At 40.8% G+C, this 25,701-nt stretch overlaps 1 protein-coding gene across 2 annotated transcripts; it reads left to right on the forward strand.

The window, feature by feature from the left end:
* Positions 1-80: 80 nt before the first annotated feature.
* Positions 81-24,961, forward strand: atp8b1 (ATPase phospholipid transporting 8B1). Of its 2 annotated transcripts, XM_041058560.1 has the most exons (31): positions 81-260; positions 3,895-3,981; positions 8,751-8,932; positions 9,083-9,180; positions 11,413-11,526; positions 11,611-11,709; positions 13,338-13,399; positions 13,573-13,645; positions 14,090-14,160; positions 14,817-14,899; positions 15,539-15,697; positions 15,843-15,931; positions 16,055-16,245; positions 16,374-16,458; positions 16,786-16,909; positions 17,811-17,854; positions 17,990-18,146; positions 18,358-18,546; positions 18,917-19,029; positions 19,183-19,347; positions 19,631-19,742; positions 20,018-20,093; positions 20,255-20,387; positions 20,500-20,628; positions 20,738-20,894; positions 20,998-21,221; positions 21,853-21,936; positions 22,131-22,376; positions 22,521-22,659; positions 22,873-23,003; positions 23,244-24,961. In XM_041058560.1, exons 3-31 carry the CDS (start codon positions 8,770-8,772, stop codon positions 23,478-23,480), a joined length of 3,747 nt encoding a protein of 1,248 aa, XP_040914494.1. In that variant the 5' UTR covers positions 81-260; positions 3,895-3,981; positions 8,751-8,769; the 3' UTR covers positions 23,481-24,961. The 2 variants fall into 2 exon arrangements, with proteins under 2 accessions (XP_040914494.1, XP_040914493.1); XM_041058559.1 differs by lacking the exon at positions 3,895-3,981.
* Positions 24,962-25,701: the final 740 nt, after the last annotated feature.

Here is a 25,701-nt window from a genome sequence, read left to right on the forward strand (position 1 = left end):
CGCAACTGCAGCCTCACCTGAATGCCACGCGTTGTTTTTAACGAGCTACTTATTGTTGTTTGAGGCTTTGGAGGGGTCGGACCGGTCCGGCAGGTTTGAGCGGCACAGAGCAGGTGAGGCAGCGGGGGAAGAAGGGCGGGGAGCCGCCGGAGCTCACTACAAGCAGGAAGAAGAGGAAAACATGGTGCGGTGACTAAAGTCCCGGATACCGACTGATAATAAGGATTCATCTTTTTATATCAATCTGCGAAGGAAACCGGGTAAGTCCTGTTCAGTGTAGAAATGTACCAGTGTGTGTTTGAGAGTTTTGTCTGAGTATTTGGGTGTTTTAGAAGTGTTTAAAAACACCAAGAACAGGATCAGTGTTTCACCTGGGCGGCTGCTGCTGGTGCTGCTGCTCAACTCACCTTTCCTGTACAGAGACTAGAGCTGAGACTGTGGTGTTTGTGGATGTGTATGTGTGTGTTTTTACTTCTTCTAGAATCTTGTTTTATTCGCTCTAAGGAATAAAACAACTTCAGAACAGTCTCTTTACACATTTTTGTTGGAGTTGCAGGTAATTTTACGTTCCTCATTGTTAGGGCTCTGGCTCAGTCCTGGACTTCTTTTTTCCATAGTATTTTCAGGTTTGACAATTAAATCCTATCAGATTCCTTAAAGGGTATAAAACTCCCATGACTTTATGCCACATCTAAGAAATGGTCTCTATAAAGTCACAGTTGAGGGTTAACAGAAATACTAGAAGGACTTACAGAAGGTGAAAATAACATTTGATAAAATACACGGTTTTACAAAGTACAAGTCTGGAAAAGTTTCTTATAGTTTGTCCATCACATTTAGATCAGCGAGGCTAAAACTAAATATTAGAAACACCTCTCAGTCAGTGAAATCCAACAGCAGCAAATTGTTTTTTAGGAAACACTCCTCTAAGACATTTTAAATAAGAACATAATAACCATCATGAAGGCTGACTTTATTGCAGGACTGTTGTATTAGACTGCATTATTTTACTAGGTGTGCCAAATGAACTTGAAACTACATGACACTGAAAAAGTAGTGATGTAGGTCTACAGCTGTGAAACAGCTAGTACTAGTACCCAGCCCTACAGTTACAGGGTTGTAGTGTGTGGCTGAATCTTTCCATTGCATAATCATGTATGTTGTTACATATTTACATTTTGCACAACAAACTACACACCTTGTCTAGATCCGTACTTCATCCTCACACTATAATTTTATCTGGCTATATTAAAAAAAAAAAAAAAAAAAAGAACAAACTGAGGGTCAGTCATCTTTTTTAGTGTGTCATAAGATGATTAACAGGCTATAAAAGCAGGAAAAATATGTTTTACTACACAGAACATTTTTGTTTTTACAGGCTTTCCTATGGTCTTTTTTTTTTTTTATATATATAATTTTTTTTAATGACCAGTACACATTGCTTGGTTTCAAAGTGTCACAAGCCATATTGGTTCGTAAGCACTGTCATATACATTTAGCACCAATTGTAACATTTGGAGCCTAAAGTATCTGTGGTGTCCTGTTAAGTTAAGTTTAAGTTAAGTTTGATTATTAATAAACAATTCATATTTGCAAAATAGTTGCAAATGTAGATTTTTTTTTTTTACTCCAATCTAAAATATATTTCCTCCATGTCCCTGCCTGGGATCTGTAGGGAAATGACTGCTTGTAAAGTAAGAGAGTTTTATTAGACTTGGAAATACCATGTTTTTCCATAAACAAGCAATGAAGCTTTTCTTCGGAAGACAAAACAGGTCTGTGTCCTTTGATTATGGAAATGTTTGTCTTCTTATGGAAATTGTTGACCTTAAAAGCAATGACGGAGAATTTGTATAGTGACTTGAGAGGAAAATGGACTGAAGGTTTAGCTGAGGTGAAAAAGTCATGGCAGCTGTTTTAAATCTTAAGGAAATTTTCCATATGGGTGACCTGTTTGTTTGTCACTTTGGGATTGGCACTTCCTTCGCCGTGTTAGTTTGTGTTGTTTCACATGTTGATTTCTGTCATAAAAAAATATTGTTATAACTTCTATCTACTTTATTTAGTTTAATTTGTTTCTTTATTTTGCCTGTTTTTAAAGGATCGCAGTTTCTTCTTAATTCATCTCATGACATTCATGACCTTATCATGTGGCCTCCTCTTGTATAGGCTCCCTGAATCAATCTCAGGGGGATCAGCAGCAAATTTTTGCCCTAGGTCCCACTATAGGTCCCTCGAGCCATGGTTGACAGACAAGATACACAGGGAGATACTAAGGAGGATGACATGCAGCGTCTATCTGCAAATATTGTTACATGCTATGCTACATGGGTAGGTCAGTGAGGACGCCCTGTTAAGGTGATGGTGTTCAATTTTGATCTAATAATGGATCCATAGCATCACTAGCAGTCAGTGAATTCTACAAGACCTGAGGCTTGAGCCATGTAAAGGCTGTAGTCATCACTAATATATACACAACATAAGCAAACTAGGAGTCAAATAAGATTTGACTACATAGGGGACAGTGTTAGTGTATGTGCGTCTTGTTGGAGGAAGGCATGACACTTTGTAAACGGTGTCATATGATTTCTGCTGAGCTCAAGGACTATGGCTTTAGTACATCCTTATCATCCCTGAACCTCTGACTCTGGTCGTACTAGTGCCTTGCTCAGGGGGCTGTGGCAGTGTGGGATCACATGTTGCAGTAGCAGCTGGTGTCTCTGTTGGCTGTCTGTCTGTCTGTGTGTCTGTCTGTTCGTGGATTCATTGTCTGGGCTCCAGCTGTGAGTATAATACTGAAGAAAAGACTTGACTCATTAACCTTCATTAAGACACACGCACACACGTGCACACGCTTCTAATATTTACCAGTTCTCAAACCATTAGTGGATTAATTGATTACCTTTTCAACATGCAGTTAATTAAGGATTTTGATAAAATGATTATTTATTTATTATTCACTTTCTCAGTGTCAGACAGTTTATTCAGTGTCTCCAGGGTGTGTACCTGCTGCTGCTTTTTTTTTCTCTGTTAAAAGCATGGCAAATTATATTTTTGGCATTTAATAGATAGTTTGCAAGTTTAGCCTTTTAAAAATAAGGCAAACTGAAAAGTAAGAAAATAATCTTTGTTTACACACATCTGGTGTGTTGTATTTTAATCCCAAATCAGTCTATTAATATTGAGGACTGAAATTAAATTGTATAATTGTACAATTGCATTAAGATTTCAAATTGTAAATGTAATATCGTTCATTTGGACAGGGTGAATACAATCATACATACAGTACATCTACATGTGAGACTTTTGTCAGCATTTAACGATGCAGAGAGGGAATGAAAGAGGATGCTGTTTAACTGCCCAGCTCTGCAGGGCACAGGTTGACCCTGTAGGCTGGGTTAAGAAGGTGGGATTAATAAAACATTAATAAAAGAGGAGAGTGGTGGATACTCATGGTTTGTGCTGCTCTAGTCACAGTCACCGTATTAAGTAGCAATCCAGCGGAGGACAGGCAGACACTGTTCTTTTTGTTTTCCACTCATCAGCTCAAACAGTTTCCCCTCAGGTGCTGCAGAAACCCTGGCTTAATCTGACTGATAGTATCTGTTCCCGCCTGGACAGGACGCTCAGTCACAGACACGAATACTCAGCATTCCCCTTCCCTGCAACCCACACTTCTGTCACATCAGGAACTCATCCCGAAAAATGTTAATTAAAAAAAAAAAAAAATCAGTGAAAGCCACAATGCCAGCAATGACCATCTTAATAACAACAATAATTAAAATGGCCCTTTGTTGCTTGACAACATTACAGTCTTCAGATCCACACAGTGTTTTCAGTGCTTTGGTCGCCGGAGGAAACAGAAACGAGAGTCTCTCCTTTCGTTGTGTTTAGTTTTTCCTGACGCCGCCTCCTCTCCCCGGCTGTCTGAGTGAGAGCTGAACCTCCTACTCCCTCTCAGGTTTCACTGTCGTCGCTCAGGTATGTCCTCCTCTGTCCCACTGCATGAATCCCTCCCTCTCCCTACCTGCTGCTTTGTTGTTGCCAGAGCAACGCCACGGACCAGACACCAAAACTTGTTCTCCGAGATGGGCGATCCTTGCGGCCCTGCTGCTGAACCTGTGATTGGTTGTTTTTTTTTGTTTTTTTTTTTTGGGGCGGGGCAGCAAGTGATCTCAGGGGGGAAACAGATGAATTTGTGTTTTTTAATGAGGTTGTTTTCAGGCTCACAGGATGGGTTGCACAAATTTGTTTACACACTAATTACTTAATTTTCTTTCCTGTTTTTTTTTTTTTTTTTTTTGTTATTTCCAAAACTGATTTGCCTTCTAATATTTCCTCTCAGGGCTCTCTGCTCAGGTGCTCTCTGCTCTTTCCTCACTCTTTATTGTTTATAGCAGTGGCTCTCAAACTTTTTCTTTCATCGCTCCCTTTAGAAGCTGGAAACGTTTAGTTTTACACCTGCTGGTTGTCAGGTAGGTTAGCTGTCTTTGTGCTAAGCCAACTGTCCGCTGGCTTTATTTCCATATTTATAGGGTGGATATTACAGTGATCTCAGTCTTGTCCCTTAACTGTCCAACAGAAAGTGAATCGTGTTGAAGCTTTGCTTTAAATCCATTCACTTTTGTACTCTGGGTTTAAATGTAGCAGCTGCTGCATCACGTGTTGTTGCACCACAAGCGTTTAAAACCTGGACCTTCTCTGATTTGCTTCTCATACTGGTTTCCTTCTTCATGGCAGCTGTGGCTGTGTGTCTGTGATCAGTAACACTGAGGATATCGTTTAAGGAAGTTTGAAGTGGGAACACAGAATCAGGGGGAAAAACGCTTCCGGATTCAGAGGCTCTTCACACTTTTGCATCTCGATTAACAATACCAGGAAAAATAGAAACAAAAGGAGGCAAGCTGAAGTTTAACTGTATGCTTGACAAACATCTTGTGTTTTTCTTTCACTCCTGTCAGTTTGCTGTCTGAATAACCTGAATCTTGGTAGCCTGCCAGCATCAGAGAACCCCTGTTTGTTTATTGTTCCCACATGAATCAGATTTCACATTCTCCCCCTCTGGTCATGTGTGCTCCCCCTCACCCCCCCTTCAACTCCCCCATCCATAGTAGCTCTACGCCCCCCGGCTGGTGTTGGGCGTGGAGTTTGGTCATTTCAGCTGTCTTGTTGCTAGTCTCTCTGAATATGCAGAAAAAAAGGCTAAATGTTCGTATTAACTTGTATGAATAATTACATAAATGAATACGTAACAAATGATTATTTTAATTATTGATTTAATCTGCTGATTATTTTCTCAGAAAACTGTATCCGCGAGCACAGGGAGACATCATTAAATGTCTTGATTTGTCCGTCCAATGATCCAAAACCCAAAAATATTCTATTAATTATAATGTAATACCAAGAAAATCAATGAATTCTCACTCTTGAGAATCTGGAAAGATCAATAATAGTTGACTTTCCAAAATCTAAATGTAAGCACAATAAAAGCCTCCCCAGTGTGTTGCAGGAGGAAAGCTTTTAATGTTAAGCAGCTGCTAGTTGTTTTTGGTAACAGTAATCAGTCGACGACCACTGACGGGCTGATGAACACACACAAAACTTCAGTCATCTCTAATATCTTGAGCCAGTCAGATCTTTGAGTTGACTTAATGAGTTAATTTAATATTTGGTGTGAGAAAAAAAAAAAAATTAGATAATATTTAGAGCATGTATCGGGACATGTCCCAGGCTTTTACACAGTGTAACATGAAGACAACTCAGTTGCAGTGAAGTGAAGTTTTCGTTCTTCAGGAAAACTTTATTTGTAAAGGCGTGCATACCTTCAGTGATGACAGGTTTCTAAAACAGTGCGTGGATGAATGCAGGCATGACGCAGGGCTTCAGTTGAGATTGTATATTCTTTTGTTGTGATATATTTGTCTGTCTAATGACGACAGTTCAGCTAAAATAAAAAAAAAACCTCACACACTTTGAATTTACACTTATCCTCTGATGCAGATGATAGATGAAGATATTGAGATGACACTAGAGTCCTCTAGGCAACAATTAGTCATTGTAAAGTTTGGATAGGTTCTTTTTATGGGAAAGGACTAATGGTTCTAGTGTCCTGTAAAGAGAGTTCATACTGGCATCAAGATATGAGTATCAAAACCAGAAACACACAGGAAATGTGGCTGTACATTTAAAATACCTTCTGAGAGTTGAAGCATCCTCTTATTTACTCTTCACTCCCATTTTCCGTCTTTCTCTCATTCTTGCCCTCCTCTGAGATTCCACAAAACTCTTTGTTCTCCTCACTCGGTTTTCAAGTGCAGACTTGTGTGGCCGGCCAGAGCTCATTCAGTCAAACCACAGTTTCTTTAAATAGGGAGTTTGCTTTAAAACAGTGTTGAGGACCAGTCAACATGTATGTTAATGAGTTGCAGTTCAGTCACTGTTTTATATTTGTTCCGTTGTCTGACAACAGAAATATATACATGTAAATGAGAACAGCTTTAGTGGGAATTCATCTGTATTGAATTACTGTATATAAGAGCACAGAGAGTAAGAGAGTGTCAAACACATAAAGGTCTGAAACCGGCTGATGTTAGGCAGGATGCAAATACAATGCAATGACCTCATGAAAGTGCTAAGTAGCTTATTACAGCGTATACATGATTTAGTGACAACTAAGAAAACTGGAAACTATGCAGGGATGAAACTAAAAATATGTAGTTAATATAAACTCCAAAGCTGGACTACTGTTCTGTTCATTTAACTCTTCCATTTCACAAACTGGAGTCCCACTGTGATCCCGGTCTGGCCCTGTTTAGGTGTGTTTGTTCTTGGAAACAGAACCAGTGAACCTTATCGGCTGTGCTAATGGACTCCTCCGCATCATTAAACATTAAGCAGTTGGGAAGTGCCAACCTCAACTTGGCACCCACTAAACAGGAACAGTTAGGCGGATGTTGCAGGGCTTTCCCATGAGACAGTGGGTTTATTACGTCATTAGTCAGTAGGGAGACAGGATCAAAAATGATCATCTTACAGTCTGACATTGTATATCTGTGAAACAGCCACTAAATTCAGTCGTACATATATAGAAGTCCTGCTCCTGGTTTCCTGAAGATCTGTGGAGATTTGTAAGCCATTAAATGAAAGTTTCCATTTCTTTTTCCAACAATGATCAAATCAAATCTAAAATGACAAAAGTATTCTTCTTTGTATCACACAGATTTTTTTTATTCTGCTCCCTTATCCTGTCTGTAACACCCAGCTTCAAGCCGGTTGGCAGGATGGTGTATTTGTAAAGGAACATGTCACCCAGTCCAACAGCATGGCTCACTGATGTGTTTTTAATGGTTTTCAACACCAGTGGAGCTCTATGGCTCAGAGGAGTAAGATATATCAGGCCTTGGATGTAGACACAATGCTTAGTAGGACACATTTGTTGTTGGTTTTGGTCTTTTCATGAGATTTGTTGTTCTTGTTTATGTGTCTGTCATAAGAACGTACGTATTCTATATATAACCTTAGATAAAGAGCCTGTGCTAATAGCACATTTTGTTATGAGTGATGATTCAATCATAAAAAAATCTTGACAGTCAGGTGTTAGAGGTTCACCCTGCTCTTCCAGTCATACCATCCCAGAATCAAATGCTTGGTGAAACCTGATCGAAGGTTCGCACGTTAATGAGGGTTCTGCATCACAAATGTAGCAGCATTAACTGGGTTCCTCTCAGTTTTTCAGTCTGGAACAGGTCCCCGGGTTTCCTGTTCACACTGACGGGGCCGGTGTCGTGTTGCTGCTCAAAAACACAACAAAGCTTGTTAAACACACAGAACTGTAACGTGTCCTGAGTAGAAGGTGACAGTAATCAGAAAGGTGTGGTGACATTTCTCAGAGTCACACGTGTATACGCATTTACATGACACTTTAACACACAGACACACAACGCAACGTCATCACACACGCATCATGTTACAGGTTCAGGAGGTTTTCCTGGTACTTGCCTGGCTTACTGTCACAGCTCTTTGCTCTGTTTCTGTTCACTATCAATGGCTGTACACAGTACATCTGGGTGGATGTTCATTTTCTAAGACATGAGTTTCCTCTGTAACTTTAGATGCTGTAAAACAGTTTAACCTGTTGCACACCCGAGCACACCTGCTCTGTCATATCTCCAATGAATCAGCTTCTTTCCTCATTCATTTGCATGGTGCTCCTGCTCGGCAGACAGATCTCGCAGTAAACATTTTTCCTAAAAGTACAAAGTCACGGTGTGTCATTTGTAAAGCGTGTTGCACTTGATAAAACTGTTTTTATTTGTCTACTTTTGTTCACTCTTTCTCTTTATAGTGTCAGCATTGGGGTTAGTTTCTTCACTCATTTGTCTTTCCTCAGTATGCTGCAGTTTAACTCGGTGTTCTGATGTGTTTCCCGACCACTTTTAAAGGCAAACATGTTTATACTTGTTCTAAATAGCCTAAAAACGCTTTCAATGAAGGTTATAGTCTCCTTGTGGCTACAACCCATTCCCTCTTTCTTGAAGCGCATTTTTTCTTTTGTGTCTTCATCGTCTTGAGGCAGTTAAATGTACAAATGGGGAAAACAGTGAAGCTTTCTGAATATGGCGTTAGACAATAAAAGGTCAGGGGATCCAAAGTTATTATGAATCAAACTCAGGGTCACATGAATGCGCATACCAAACGTCTTGTGAATTATTTTATATTACAGATCAGCTGCAACTCTTTGTCTTTTTCAGACATACCTGAGGTGCTAAGATGAGTCGGCGGCGTGTAGACTCCCAGGGTTCCATGGGGCCTGACGATGAGGTCATGCCATACAGTGACGATGAGACCGATGACGAATTAGGAGCAAGCTCTGATGGAGAAGCAGAAGAACCACCAGGAGCCCCGCAGCCTCCAGTAGAAGTTAAACCCAGCGGTGAGTCACTAAAGTTGACTTTTTTTTTCTTTTTTTTTTTTAATTAACTATATTTTGGGAAATCTTTTTCATTAGTCATTTAATAGAATTTTGTAGTTTTCTTATTACATTTATGTTAAGGAAACCATCTTTTTTTTTTTTTTGTTTCAGAGATGGGATGGAAAGTGAAAGCCAATGATCGACCTTACCACCACCTGCCAGAGTTTCAGAAAAAAGTCTTCCTGTGCATCAAGAAGAGCAGATACTCTGTAAGTTCAACTGTTTACATAAAACTGCTTTTCCGAGGGTGTCTTTATCGCTTCTCCTTGTTGGTCCAACCAAACCCTGAACATATAGAGCTGAGCATGCCTGACACAGCTTGAACAAAGAGCAGAACAAGTATGTGTTTGGCATGTTTTAGCCCATGGGCAGTTCATCATCATGTTGACTATTTTTTTTCATCCAACAGTCGTTAGATTGATTTTATTCCTTCCAGACAGCCTTTGGTTTCAGTTCATTTCTAAAACAATCGACCTGCAGAGCTCTGGAACTTGATGTTCAGTGGTTCACAGTCATACTGATAAGTTATATCCTGCAACACAAACACACAAGTTGCAGTTTGACCCTCAACCACTGAACATTAGAATTTCTAACAGCCATTTTCAATGTGTCAGCTAGAAAGACCATCCTTTACTTTCACTTAATTCATCACATGATAATGCATATTTGGTCAAATAACTGCTCTGTTGTTCACTGTGATTATCTGTCACCAGAGTTTCAAGATTTTCACAGAAGTTAACTAACCAATGGAAATCCACCTAAAGCCTGAAGGATGATTTGGAAAATGCAGCAGTAGTTTATGCAGAGACTATACATGGGACATTAGAGAGTTTGCTTGCCTGCACATGGCTTCTCAGCACATTCATACAATGTGCTAAGAATTAAATTTTTTTTTAAACCTGATCCTGTCTCAAGCCCAGAGATTCATGCAAAAAAAAAGCAAGCCACCATAAGCTAATGGTCATTAAGTAGCCAGAGTGTATTGACAATTGCTATGTCTTTATTCAAATGCTACATAGTCTCACTTTAAATCATATAAAAGGTACTAACTTGTTAGCAATAGGGACAGGACATCCGTAAGGATTGATTGACCTCATACGTGCTTTTCAGGGATTTTACTCAAGACAACGTACAATATTTAACAAAATTTCCAAAGAATGTGAAATAGAAGAAGCGGTGAACAACATCAACGAGGAAGTGTTCTGTGTTCATGGAATAGTTTCCATCTGATTTCACCTCTCTGTTTGTGCTGAGTCATTCCTGACTCCATCAGGGCTCCCTGAGCTGTTGAAAGGTCATGTTTAAATATGCTACGAGCTGTTTATTCTGTTGTGTTCAATGCTGCTTAAATTTGAATGAAAATGTAGATTAAAGACGAGACGAGGAGCATGTGAAGAAATGACAGGAACTTTTCATACACAAACAAAATGAGATGATTTCTTCTCTGTAGTTTATGTCAATTTTTGGCTTCTCATTTTTATTAAGTTGGTCTACCCTACATTATGGAAAATAATAATTTAAAAGTCCTGCTGACAGCTCAACTCGCTGGTGTGACTCAGCTGGTGAATAGATAAGTGTTTGTTGTTTCTGAAGCTTTGTGTCGTCTTTGCGGAGGCTGAAACCTGATCATCCAGCTAAGCCGACCCGTATCCCACTAATAGACACATTAGACACAGTGAGAGGAAGTGGGACTGAAACCAGAACATGTTTCGAACAGCTTTAACATGAATATCCTGTACATTAGAGTCCTGGATGAACATTAAGCAAGAGAAGGTAAAAAGGTGGTGAATGTCTTTGTTTGACCTGCAAGGTAAAGCCAGGCCAGACCTGGTCACGGTACAGATGGTTATCTGTAATGAAATGCAGCTCTGTCTCATTACTGGCGTCTCCACAAACTGGGCCACTGCCTGCACACTCAACCAACACTGATCGCTAAGATGGAAACAAGTTATTCATGATAGTCCTTTAGCTGTAGAGAAGAAAGATCGGTAAAAGCAATAACTTAAACCCAGACTCCTGTCCTCATACTTCTGTCTACTTCTGTACTTGTCTTCAGGGGGTTACCCTCTGCTGAAACACAGCACCGCCTCAGACCTGACACCATGACAAGTGGACCAATGATTGATTCCATATCCATATCGTTTCACTTCCATGATGTTGGATAAGATATTCAGACTTTCACACGTTAGTGTGTGTCAAGGGTTAAAAAACATTAGCTCCTACATTTCCCACAGTACAACAAATCTTTCTGTGAGCACCTGCGTCTTTCAAACTGCACACCAGTCTGTAATGCAGGCTTTCTGTTATAAAATCGTACTCTGTGAGACAGACAGACGTAATATTGTTGGTGTCCTTTTATGATGCACACTTTCTTCAGTTCAGCAGCACAGAACAAAATAATAACTTTGTGCTCATCTGTTGTGTGTGTTTCTCCTCTGCAGGGCAACGGCATTAAGACTTACAAGTATAACGTCCTCACATTCCTCCCCCTGAACCTGTACGAGCAGTTCAAGAGAGCTGCCAACCTCTACTTCCTGGCTCTGCTCATCTTACAGGTAAAAAAAAGACCACCTGTCTTCTGATTTGCATTCATACTGGTACCAATAAAAACCTTCACTTGTTTGTGTTTTTCCTCTCAGATCATTCCAGATATTTCCACTCTGCCTTGGTATACCACACTAATTCCTTTGGTTGTGGTGCTGGGAATTACTGCCATTAAAGACCTGGTGGACGACCTGGTGAGACATCCTCTTTTGACACACAGACACACAAACACACACGCGCAAATACTGTTTTATCTGTTGTGAGACGAGAGCTACCAAGTGGTTTTATTGACACGTTCAGTATAACAATGAGAAAACACCGGTATAAGTTTGACTATTATTCAAGCTAGAATACATTGTACGTCATATATACTCATATCAGCATACAGTGCTGCCTGAAAGTTTTTGAACCCCTTCAGTAGTTTAGGTTTTGCTGTTGTTTTACAATGATTTTCATCTTTTATCATCACCAGTTTTTATATATGAAATGTCAGATTTATGTAGATCAATTCCATGTACTATCAGTAGCCAGCAGACTAGGTGAAACATGGAATCAGAATATGTGCAAAAGTAAGTAAACCCCAGCTGCATTGGTGAAATCAAGTCGGTAATAGACACAGGTGAAACACATGTGAGTAATCAAGTAATCAATTAAGCAGACCAATCAAATGAGACATCCTTTGGAAAAGTTTTGAGCAGCACTGATTAAAAGAGAGAGGACACCAAACAAAGCAATGTCTTGCCAAGGTGTAAAGCATACAGATCAACAATGCTGAGAGGAAAATCATCTGTAAGACAAATAATATACAAATGGAGGGCACTCAGCATCACCTAAATTCTGCCCAGAAGCGGACGGCCATCAAAACTTTCACCAAGAAGCAGCAGAAAAATAATAAATCAGGTAAAGGCCAACCCACACATCACCTCTAGAGAGTTACAGACCTCTCTGGCAGCATCTGGGATAAATGTACATGTGTCTACAATCAGGTGAAAAATGAACAGACAAAGCATTCATGGGAGAGTTGCGAGAAGGAAGCCTCTGCTCTCAAGAAAGAACAAAGTTGCCTGTTTACACTTTGCTAGACAAACCAGAGGCCTTCTGGAAGTCCATTCTCTGGACACATGAGTCCAAAACTGAATTATTTGGCCACAATCGCAGGCGCCAAGATTGGAGAAAAGTCAACACTGCATATCAAGAAAAGAAACTCCTCCCAACAGTGAAGCATGGTGGTGGAAATGTGAAGGCCTGAGCCTGCTTTTCTGCCTCTGGACCTGGACGACTCCATATTATCCAGGGAACCATGAGTTCCCAGGCCTATCAACAAATTCTTGACCATAATCTCCTGCCATCGGTCAGGGAGTTGAAGCTGGGACAGAGATGGATTATGCAACAAGACAACGATCCACAGCATTCCAGCAAAATGACCAAGGAATGGCGTAAGAGAAAGAAGATTCACACAAGATGCCAGATGTCCCTCCAGCCTGTCTCAACTGGCTTAATTCTGCAAGGAGGAGAGGGCAAAAATCCTCATTAAGCAGATGTGATACACTGGTTATTGGTTACAGAAGACGTTTGGTTGAAGTAATGGCTGCAAAAAGGGGGTGCACAAGCTACTAACTGAAAGGGTTCACATACTTTTGCACAAAGCAGATCTTCAGTTTTTTGAGAGATAAATTGCTTTTGTTGAATAAATAATGAAAATATATATCTTTTTCCGCATGCTCTTTATTTGGAAGGTCTGCTTTACAAATTGGAATTTGGAAGGTTATTTAAATTTTTATTTGATGTGACTGATCCTCTTTTTAAATTTCTTTTCCTCCAGGCACGGCACAGGATGGACAAGGAAATCAACAACAGGAAGTCTGAGGTCCTGCTTGACGGCAGGTTAGAACAAAATGAATTTTATATCAGCTTTGATTTATAAATCAAGATAACTACCATCTTCAAAATAAAACAATGCCTGAATGTATTTTTTTTTTTAAAATGTCAGCTGCCAGATTGTCTATTCTTTGGTGATGACCAAAAAAAACAAAACTGATCAGTCCTCTCCGCTTCAGGTTTCAGGAGTCAAAGTGGATGAACATTCAGGTCGGAGACGTGGTTCGTCTGAAGAAAAACGACTTTATTCCGGTATGATGATTGAGCTTGCATACTTTTTTTTTTTTTTTTTGGGGGGGCTGTGTGACTGTGCCATTACCTGACAGAGTGGCTGACATGCACAGATGGCTGAAATGGGATTGTGACCAAAAGATCCTGAGCCACACAAGTGAAGAGTCAGGGGACAGAACCACTCCCGTAAACGATCTTAACAAAGGCTGCGCCAAGATCCAGTTGAATTAAAGCTGAAAGAGATCAGTTGTGACTTTTATGAACAGTTTCTGTTCTGTGAAGATTTGACAAGATCTAAAATGATCTAAAATCCTATTCATAGTTACTGAGCATCCAGGGACGGAGTTTGAGAAGTGGTGCAGACACCAGAAGCAGATGTTTTGTCATATTGGAGTGTTAAACAAACCAGAATGCTTGTTGTTGAATTTCACTGTATTAATATGTTTATTTTTTTATTGTCTTCAGGCTGACATCCTGCTGTTATCCAGCTCCAACCCAAACAGCCTGTGTTATGTAGAAACTGCCGAACTGGATGGGTAAGAGTCGTCACCTTTTAATTTAAAGTCTTACCACCTAAAGAGGAAAAAAAAAACTTAATTTGGCTCATAATTCAGTGTTGTGCACACTTAGTTTTGGACTGTAATACCTACATGGATTGCTATATTCAAATTGAGTAATGGACTAACATTGAGTTCTTTGCTCCATGAACTTTTTGTTTGACCTGTCGTTTTCTTAAGCGTTCAGTCAACACATTACTCACTGATAAGAGGAGGGTAAATGTGTAAAGAGCTTTTGCCAATAGTTAAACAGCCTCTGCCAAACTTGTCCATGTGAATTGTACAGTACATTCTGCGACTGAGAAACGCCTTTAAATAAAACAAACAGACCTGCGCAGGTGTCTCTAATGGGACCATTTTACAGTGAAAGGCCACTTCACTGAAGCTCAGACATGGATTTCTCCTTTATTTGCTATGTGATATGCAGCCTGAATGTAAGGAATTGGGCTAAATTAATTGTGAATTCATATACATAAAATCTCATTCCTCTTCAATCTGTCCAGACAGGAGGCCTCAATAAATCAGATCAATAAATCCTTTGAAATCCAAACTTTATGAACTTGAATCCATCTCTGCTTAGCTGTGGTTCCTCAGGAGCTGAGATTCAGTTCTTTGTGTTTGCTTTTCTCTCACAGAGAGACCAACCTGAAGTTTAAGATGGGACTTAGAGTGACCGATGAGAGGCTGCAGGAGGAGCATCAGCTGGCTCAGTTTGATGGTAAACACTTCTGCACATAGCGCAGATTTTCACAGCCTCATGAATTTATATTTCAAAACTACAAGCTAGGTTTCATAACCTCAAATAGCTTTAATTAGTCAGAACACTGACTAATTAAAGAATTTTGAAATTAAAACATAAACCATGATCATAAGTCATAGTCCTCGTAACGGTAAATGAAGAACGTGATAATGGGCGTGAAACAGAAGAAATTACAACAAACACATTACAATACAAAAACTTTTGTTGACGTGCCAGTGAATTAATAAATAATCGCATGCTCATTCCGATAACCTCAGCTGTTGAAGATAAGGATAAAGATAAAGTGTGTTTATATTTGCATTATGCAACGTGTGTTATGCAAGGGATTCTCAAAAATACTGGTGTGTGTGTGTAACTTTCTTGATGTTTCATTTTTAAATTTGTTTCCAGGCCAAGTTTTTGTGATAGGACTGTTTTCAATGAATCACTGTAGCAAGAAGCAAAATATCCAGAATTAAAAATGATCCTGAGCAAAATATCACAACAACTGAGTCATGAAATCGACTGATTTAATTCACGCTTCCCAGAGGAGGAACCGTTTTGTCATTAACAGTTTCTACTTTTGGACCTTGTCACGTCTCCTTGTCTCTCTCATAGCTCTGATTGAGTGCGAGGAGCCAAACAACCGCCTGGACAAGTTCGTGGGGACGATGCTGTGGCAGGGGGAGCGCTACCCTCTGGACCTGGACAACATGCTGCTCCGAGGCTGCAAGGTCAGAAACACGGAGGAGTGTCACGGGCTCGTCATCTTCGCAGGTGTGAACGCTGCTGCAGCCATTAAATTAAATTCGGTGGTATCATTTAGTGTCATTGATCATTTCGAATATTGCTGATCAGCAAAAAATAATGATGTCTCATGGATAGCATTCATAATGTTGCTGAATGTTGCTTGTTGCTGAAGGTGCCGACACCAAAATCATGAGGAATGGCGGGAAGACGAGGTTCAAGCGAACCAAAATTGACGAGCTGATGAACTACATGGTTTACACAGTAAGTTTAAGTCCTGGTCGCTGGACACTCATCACTGTCAGTATTTCATTTTATGGTTTTGTTATTAAATGATATTCCTGGGTATTTTTATGAGTCACTCAGTGAGTCTGTGTTTCCCTGTAGATCTTTGTGCTGCTGATCCTGGTGGCGGCGGGCCTGGCCATCGGTCACACCTTCTGGTACGAGGAAATCGGCTCTAAGGCCTGGTATTTGTACGACGGCAAAAACCAGGACGCCTCCTACAGAGGCTTCCTCAGCTTCTGGGGATACATCATCGTCCTCAACACCATGGTGCCCATTTCACTATATGTTAGGTCAGTAAAACTTCACCCACATGCTCTTGTTATCCTACATAAATATAGTTAAAGAGCAGCTCTGCCTCCAAGAAGTGATAGAATGACTTGTCAGTGTTTCACCTCTGGTTTGTCTGCTTTGTGTTCAGTGTGGAGGTGATTCGTCTGGGCCAGAGTAAGTTCATCAACTGGGACCTGCAGATGTATTTCTCAGAGAAAGACACTCCAGCTAAGGTACATCACTACGGCTTTTATTTTTGCTTTTTGTGTAGAAATACTAGAGCAAAGGTTTTGGAAAAGTGAAGAAAATAATCTTCCTGAACCATAAATAGTTTTATTTTTGCACAATTTGTGGACAGTAATGTTACACACTGCAACGTATTAACATATTATTGCAGATATTACAGATGAATTTTTACGTCAATTGCTAAATAGTATGATGTGTTTTCATGACACTTTATACTTTAGGACTTTACACTGAGTGTTACTTTACCATCAACATATCGGCAGTGCATCGTTTTGAAAACACCTTTCATTAAATTGATTCTTGACCCTGTGCAGGCTCGAACCACCACCCTGAACGAGCAGCTCGGTCAGATCCAGTACATCTTCTCCGACAAGACGGGGACTCTGACGCAGAACATCATGCAGTTCAAGAAGTGCACCATTGCCGGACGCAGCTACGGTACTGAGCAGTGTCATTTCACTCTGACATACGTGCCATCAAACTTTACTGAACAAGCTTTTGTACTACTGTTTGACATTAAATGGGTAAATAAATAGGTTTTCACAGAGGTGAGGGAGAGCGAACCGAGACTCTAACCCTGGCAATATTAGTGCCTTGCTCAGAGGTATTGAGCCTTTGACTATGTTGACATCAGTACCTTGCTCTTGTGAATTAAAGTATTAAACCTGTGAGTGAAGACGGGGAAAGATACATGTAAAAGAGCAGTAAGGGTAATTGTAGAGATCTGAAAGTGAGAGTGACCCCTACTGCCCTGTTATTGTAAGTGCAGCTGTCTCATTGGTATCAAATACATCAACAATGTAGCTGAATATTCAGGATTTTTACAGGAAATCGATGTTATACACATGGATTGAGGGTTTGTATTTACTCTGCCTGTATCCCCTGACAGCACTGTGTTATCAGAGAGATGAAGAATGAGCTGTTAATGATCCCTTTGGGGAAACGTGATCACTGTTGCAGGAAGAAGTACTTTAGATAAGAGCAGAACAAACAGACAACTGACGACACAGTACCAAGATGTGTAGCGACTGTAGGTACTGCAAATGGCTTACAGTCTGTCACACAGTTACAAAGTGCTTTACAGGGAAGAAAAAAGAAAAGCACAAAAAATGTAATAATAAAACCAAATAGTATATTAACACATGATTTAATAGAGAAGTTATGAGAAGTAACCTGCCAGATAACCGTGTACTCAGTAATGTTGAGAACTCTTTGAATTCTACTTCCTTTTTCACCAGTATCCATGTGTATGTGTTCGCAGTGTTTTTTTACACTAATGCATCACTGCACTCTGCTGTCGACCTGCACTTTTGTCAAGTTCTTGCTCTCCTCTCCACAGGTTCCCCGACCACTGCTGAAGGAGTGACGCTGGACAGAGGAAGGGTAAAATATCAAATACACGCACTTAAGAATTTTCAAAATAAGACAATTGATATGTGACGTGAAAATTTTATATTGCTGAACAGAGCAATCTTTCAGATATTGATCGTTTCCAAAACACTTTCTGTTTCCCATCAGCCGGTGGACTGGAGCTGGAACCGCTACGCTGACAGAAAGTTCCAGTTCATGGATCATTCCCTGGTCGCCGTTGTCCGATCCAAGAAGGACAAAGATGCGACGGAGTTCTTCAAACTGCTCTCACTCTGCCACACGGTCATGGTGGAGCACAAAGACGGTAATCCTACAGTCATTACTCAATAAAGTGGGATGAGTAAGCTGCAACCACCATAGCAGACTCTCATAGGCTGCTGCACCTGTCAGTCAACCCTAACATGCAATGCCATCAAACAATACTTCTCATGCTGTCACTGAGTCAAATAACTTTTTAAAAAGAACAGCAGGTGTTACACTGGACGCGACCTCTTCATATTACATCTTTCTCTCAGGTGAGCTGGTGTACCAGGCGGCGTCTCCTGACGAGGGCGCCCTGGTGACGGCAGCCAGGAACTTCGGCTACGTATTCCTGTCTCGCACCCAGGACACTATCACCATCAGCGAGATGGAGCAGGAGACAACGTATGAAATGCTGGCGCTGCTCGACTTCAACTCTGACCGCAAGCGCATGTCCATCATCTGTAAGAGTACACACACACACACACACACACACACACACACACACACACACACACACACACATACACATACACATACATACATACATACATACATACATACATACATACATATATGCACTTCTGTTGATGTAGCTTGACTACACACTTGAATTCAGAGTAAAGTTCGAGCAAATTCATGTGAAAGCTCACAAAGATGATTTTATTTTAAAAAAAGCATACAACAAATACAGTATGAAGTTAATGGTTAGAAGATTAATGTTGCAATATAAGGCTAAAACTCAAACTGAATGTGTTCTGCTAACAGGTGTTACATGGTATGTCTTATTCCTCTGTTCACACAAATTTACAACTTGTCTTCTCTGTCTTTCAGTGAAGTTTCCCGATGGACATATCCGTCTCTATTGTAAAGGAGCAGACACAGTCATCTATGAGCGTCTCGCCCCCAACTCCAGATACAAGGACACTACCCAGTCTGCTCTGGATGTGAGTTCACCTTTATTCTCATTTGCACCAGTGTATGTCACTGCTGTACACAGCATGATGTGGAAACGAAGCGCTGAAATCAAGTGTACAGCACACTCGCTGTTTTTCTCTCGTTTCTGTGGGAGTGAACGATGCTTGTGTTTTGTGTTACAGATTTTTGCCAATGAGACCTTGCGGACGCTGTGCTTGTGTTATAAAGACATCAGCGCCACAGAGTATGAAGCCTGGTCCAGGAAACACAAAGAAGCCCAGGTGTCCTCGGCTGACCGAGATGCTGCCCTCGACCATGTATATGAGCAAATTGAGAACAACCTGATGGTGAGTGGAAAACAAGCAAACTTTAGTTTGACAGATTCATCAGGAGTGAACTTTTATGCTCAAGAAAAAGTTTAGTTTCCATCAGGAAACTTAAGCGTTGAGGCATTGAGGTACAGGATTCAGGAGGGAAACAGGAATGTGTAGAGGTGCACAACCTGAACCATGAAAATGTACATTGATTAAAGGAGAAATTATAAAAACAAAAATTGCATAGAAACACTTGTAGGGTTTAGTAAACAATGCTGCCTCAGTCATATCTAAGCAATGGTGTCCCTCTGTTCAGCTGATTGGGGCAACGGCCATTGAGGACAAGCTGCAGGATGGAGTACCGGAGACCATCGCCAAACTGGCCAAGGCTGATATCAAGATCTGGGTTCTGACAGGAGATAAGAAAGGTACCATCACATCAGACTGCAGTGAAGAGTCTATCTGGTCTATGTGCCAGTAAGACAACAAGGATCAACATAGCTACATGTCTCACTGAAAATATACAGATGGTTAGAGTATGGTGCTGGATTTATGAATGAATCTGCCTGTTTTTTTTGTTTTTTTTCATGTTTTTTTTTGTTTTAGAAATAATGTATGATACTGAATTGAACAGTGCAAATATGATTAAAAGAACCTGTTCCATGTTTTTTCTCCTTTCTACTTTTTAACCTTTTCCCCCCAGAAACGGCAGAAAACATTGGATACTCCTGTTCACTTCTGACAGACGACATGCAGATCCACTACGGAGAAGACGTCAAGTGAGTTGGTTAGAAGGTCACAGTCTGAAACAGTGTGATGATTAAAAAAAAAAAAAAAAAAAATCAACTGGTTTTATGTAAGAGAGAAGTTTGTAGTTTGGAGACAGGTTTGTCATCTCCGTATTATTGTATTGTAACATTTTCTCTGTTTCTGTCTTTAGTGAAAAGCTAAGGCTTCGTCAGGGCAACAGGAGAAACGAACCCTCAAATTTCCATCGTGGCAAAAAGAAACCCGCAGAACCTTTCTTCCCCGAGCCGGGCAAAAACGCTCTCATCATCACTGGAGGATGGCTGGTGAGTTCCACTCAAGAGATCAATGATTCAGAAATGCAACATGCAAGCCAACATGGTGGACTGGACTGAACTGATTTTTTTTTTTGTTGTTGTTTTTTTTTTATTTTTTAAGAATGAGATTCTGTATGAAAAGAAGAAGAAACGCCGTCGTTTGCGTCTTCGTCGTCTAGGAAAGCGACCGCCTCCCAGCAGCCCTCAGGACGGACAGCCGATGAACGACTGGGAGAAAGAGATGAGACAGGTACAGCTAAATAAATTCAGATGTATGCCAGATGTTCAAAGGATGATGCTTCTCATGATGGTTTACATAATAACAAATGTGATAAAATGTTTTTTTTTTGTCTTTATAGATTGACTTTGTGGACATGGCCTGCGAGTGTGAAGCAGTCATCTGCTGTCGTGTCACGCCGAAGCAGAAGGCCAACGTGGTGAGTTTGGTGAAGAAGTACAAGAAGGCAGTGACATTGTCCATTGGAGACGGAGCCAACGACGTAAACATGATCAAGAGTAAGGACGTGAATGGACTTCGCTTTGTTAAAGGACAAATTTTGGTCTGTGTGCAACATGTTCCAGTGAATCTACTCTAATTCCTCGTCCTCTGTCCTTTCAGCTGCAGACATCGGTGTGGGGATCAGTGGTCAGGAGGGAATGCAGGCCGTCATGTCCAGCGACTACGCCTTCGCTCAGTTCCGTTACCTGCAGCGCCTCCTGCTGGTGCACGGACGCTGGTCCTACATTCGTATGTGCAAATTCCTGCGCTTCTTCTTCTTCAAGAACTTCGCCTTCACTCTGGTCCATTTCTGGTACTCGTTCTTCAGCGGATACTCCTCACAGGTCAGAAGCTTATGGTCGAGGGTGTAAACACTCCTCTGAGACATGTCCTGATCAAGTGTGTTTGACACACAAGCCCTATCCAGTATGTACATGTCTCTTCATAAATTAGTGATCACACAAATGATCTCTCCATTTTTCATCAGATCAGATCAACAGCATCGACAGGCGAGAAGTAGTTTGGCAAAATAATCTTTAGAAGATCAAAATCCACTTGCTTCCCCTTGGTCTCCATCAACAGAGACGATTGTTTGCTCACTTGTTGTGGATTATGAAACTGTTCCAGTGGCTGAAATGGTTGAAAGCCAAGTAAAAACAGGTCTTCAGTTAGGGTTTCTCTTAATAGTTTTCGAGAAAAGAATGGAGTGTTACGTGGAAGAGTGTTCTGTGGTTCAGTGTGACAGAACATTGTTGAACTTTGCTCTTTTCGTCAGAGCGTTGTGAGTCGTCACAGATGCTTCATCAGCCGTCTTCCACTGTGACAGATGTTTTCACCTGATGCTCATTTTTGTTCCCAATGCCCTGTCGTCTGCCGGGTCGAGCCATTATCAAGCTGATGTTGTAGCCCAATCCCAGCATGCCTCAGTTTACACTCACTACTGGAGACACTGAGTGACTGTTCTCCTGTCTGCAGGTCGCCTATGAAGACTGGTTCATCACTCTCTACAATCTGTGTTACAGCAGCTTACCTGTTCTACTAGTTGGACTTCTTGACCAGGTAAAAACAGGCTTTGTAGAAATATCCTTATTTAAATTTTTCTCTGACTATCATAGTGACTCTGCTTTTTCAAAGTGTGCCATTGTAGGACAGGTTGGGAAACCAGTTCCACCAGTTCTATTATCTAATGCTCCTTAAGAGGAAAAATAAAACTCATCCAGAACTCTGCTCCTCCTCTTCCTCTCCCACTGCAGGATGTTAATGACAAACTGAGCCTGAAATTCCCAAAGCTCTACCTGCCTGGTCAGCAAGGGACACTGTTCAACTACAGGAACTTCTTCATCAGCTTGTTCCACGGCATCTTCGTCTCGCTTATCATCTTCTTCATCCCCTATGGAGCCTTCCTGCAGACCATGGGGCAGGACGGAGAAGCCCCCTCTGACTACCAGTCGTTTGCCGTCGTCACCGCCTCGTCGCTGATTTTTACCGTCAACCTGCAGGTTGGTCACATAGCTGTGTTCAGGCACATTAAGAGCTATTAGATGAGAACGTGCGTGGGTGCTAACATCAGCGTGCTGATTTGGTTTTTTTTTTTTCAAGAATGGAAGTTTATTAGTTTTAACCTTCACCTCTTTATTTGTCAGATCTCTCTGGACACCTCCTACTGGACCTTTGTCAACTGCTTTGCGGTTTTGGGCAGCATAGCCATTTACTTTGGCATCATGTTTGACATCCACAGTGCTGGGATTCACGTCATCTTCCCCTCAGCGTTCACCTTCACGGGTCAGTTACCCCTACAACTGATTTTTTTTTTTTTTTTTGGCTCCGTGTGTCAGTCGTATGAAAGATTCCTGTACAAGTACAAGGAGAATCTTATGTCCAAGTATTGAAAAGTTCTTATAATACAGTAAAATAAATAGGACTGTTAAATGACTGTTTAAAAAAAATTCAACCTCTTCACTACTCTCCTAACATGTTTATATTTTCTCTTTGTAGGTGTAGCATCAAATGCCCTGCGTCAGCCTTACCTGTGGTTAACCATCATCCTGACTGTAGGCATCAGCCTGCTGCCCGTCATCTGCATCCAGTTCCTCCATAAAACCATCTGGCCCTCTGTAGGAGACAAGGTGAGACCTCTGGGAGGACTAAAAGTTCCCAGATGTTATATGCTCAAAATTTAGATTAAAAAAAAAAAAAAAAAAGAAGACAAGATCAAATGACTGAACAGTTAAATTACATAACTTTCGAAATGAAATAGTCATGAATGGAAGTACTCTTGTACCTCCTGTTTCCCAATAAAATGAAAAAAAAAAAAGACAAAATAGCACTTTTCTGATTTTCCATTCTTATTTCCCATCATCCACCAGGTCCAGAGAAACAGGAAAAAGTACGAGATGGAGATGGAGGAGGAGGAGAAGAAGAAGCGGCCGCCAGCCTTCCAGCGTGGCCAGCGTTCCCGCCGCTCCGCCTACGCTTTCTCTCACTCCCGTGGCTACGCAGACCTCATCTCGTCTGGGCGGAGCATTCGGCGGCGCCCACCGGCCCGTGGTGGACCGCAGGACAGCATCAGGGAGGTTCCCCAGAGGGAGGCCGAAAACATCTGAGGAGCGGGAGGCCACGGAGCAAAACTGTAGCCAGACGGGTTTTAAATATTTGCGAAAGTGCGAGGAGCGCTTGGTTTCATCTTCATTTTTATCTGTGGAGTTGCTGCTGAAATGGTCAACATCAGGAGCTATGCACAGAAACAACACAACAACCTGGTCGGAGTTTGAGTCAACTTTCTTCTTTGAGGGATTTCAGTACTGTAGGAGCTAAAATAAGCTCCTCATTTAGTTTCAGAAAGTTACCACCAGCGTGTGCGCCTGATCTGCAGAAAGTTGAATGAAGCGCTACGGAATGTGTTTTTGGCTCCAGTTTGTGACCTTTGACTCCACCCGCCCCCACTTCCTCCTGTATCCACAGACACTCTGTTAAAATGCAAAAAAAAAAAAAAAGCTCACCGAAAAGACGACCGCCGTTATGGGGTTTGAAGTCATGCAGTGACTGTGTGACTGATAATGTTGTTTAACTCAGGACTTTTTAAATCACAGCCTCATTTTTAATCAAGTCTGTCCCTGCTCACCAGTGCTGAGGCTCTGGATGAGGAGACGTAATGTGGTTTAATAAGACACTTTTGGACGTTCACAGTTTTAGCCCGATGTCTGCGGAGCACTTGATGTGTCGGCGCTTTATTAAAATTAAAACCTAATCCTAGTTCATTTGTCCATTAGCGACATGAAATCACATCGCCACATTTATTTGGTTTATTTCTGTCCGTTGAGATGCAAACCCAGAACGTTTTCCCCCTCACATTAAAGACAGCGAGCTGAAGCTAAACATGTCTAGGTATCTTCTTTTAACGTTTTATTGTAAATAATGGTGGGACGTTATTATGCCAGGCTATGCAAGGTGGTCAGATGTTATAAAGTGTGTCTTAATTTAAAAATAAGTTGTGAATGTGATTTTTTTCTCCTCTGCTGTAGAAAATGTCCTTACAGATGGACGGTGTAAACTCTTAAACATACCTCTGTCAAAGCTGGATTATACCCCCCATTTTTTTTTCCTTTTCTTTCTTTTGTTTTCTTTGCTGTAAATAAACAGCAGTGTCTCAGTGTCAATTTGCAGAATGTAAATTCAGTTGCTCCTCACTTCTGAGGGGGACAGAGACTCAGGAAAGAGGTCTTAGATAATCTTCTTTTGATTATGACAATTGTTTATTCTTTTCTTCCTGTTTTCTTAACTCCTTGGAGGTTAAATCACACGTTGTTGTTGTTGTTTTTTTTTTGAGTGTGTGCACCTCACTGGTTGTTTACAGTGAACCCAAAGAAGTTATATAATCTGATTTAGGATATCTGCTAAACAAAGCCAAAACTGACATATACCTGTTCTGACTGTTACTGTACCTGTCATACTAGTGTTACTGTATATGGATCTTTTTATTACTGAATGAATGGAGGCAGTAGGTCATGACTGAGTTTGATCTCTGTCATATGATGGTGTTTTATCATGTGGTTGTTAATAAAAGCCAAGGGCACATTTAGCAATCTGAAATGAGTGTTTTATGTTTATTGTGGTGACCTGTGCTTCTTGTTTTTTGACTGTCGTCACTGTGAATTACTGAATGATTAACGTGATTAAGCTGGGGTAATGTTAAGAGGTTCATGATAAAGTTTCCTCTTTCTGATCCAACTTTGCATATAAAGACACACACAAAAAACATTTTTAATTCAACAAAGTAAGTCAAGGCCACATATTTTAACCAGCACCTGACATTTTAACAAGGTGACAAAGGAATTTCAACAGAAGGTCGAAGCAGGAGCAGCTCATCCTGCAGTGACACTTAATTAGTTAACAGCATAAGTATAAATAATAAGAATGAAATGAATCGAAAGTGCACCGTTTAGATTTGGATTACACACACCAACAATCCACTGGAGACTTTTGTGAAGACAACACTAATAATAATAATCCAATATTTGGATTATTTGTTAATCACTGGTGACACTTTGCCTCAGTTCTGACAAACACCGGACATGAAAAAAGGAAATCCAACCAAACTAAACAGTAAAAGGCAGAAGAGTGAAGAGAATGGACACACTGAAAATAATTCCTTTCATTTGCTTCATCCTCACCCTGCATAGTCTACACTGTACTTTGAAAACTAAACCCCCACAGAAAAGTTGCTATGTTTTATCACCTGACCACTCCCTAATGACTCACTCAGGATCAGTTTGGTTGTGACATTCACCAAGATGCCCTCCATTTCGTAATAAACCCTGGAGGACA

Source organism: Toxotes jaculatrix, chromosome 16, assembly GCF_017976425.1.
Source record: "Toxotes jaculatrix isolate fToxJac2 chromosome 16, fToxJac2.pri, whole genome shotgun sequence".
In the NCBI taxonomy this organism is placed as follows: domain Eukaryota; kingdom Metazoa; phylum Chordata; class Actinopteri; family Toxotidae; genus Toxotes; species Toxotes jaculatrix.

Coding starts and splice junctions, on each gene's coding strand:
- atp8b1 (XM_041058560.1), top strand. CDS start 8,770: ATGAGTCGGCGGCGTGTAGACTCCCAGGGTTCCATGGGGCCTGACGAT. Junction 16,246..16,373: donor CCCATTTCACTATATGTTAG/GTCAGTAAAACT, acceptor CTTTGTGTTCAG/TGTGGAGGTGATTCGTCTGG. Junction 16,910..17,810: donor CATTGCCGGACGCAGCTACG/GTACTGAGCAGT, acceptor TCCTCTCCACAG/GTTCCCCGACCACTGCTGAA.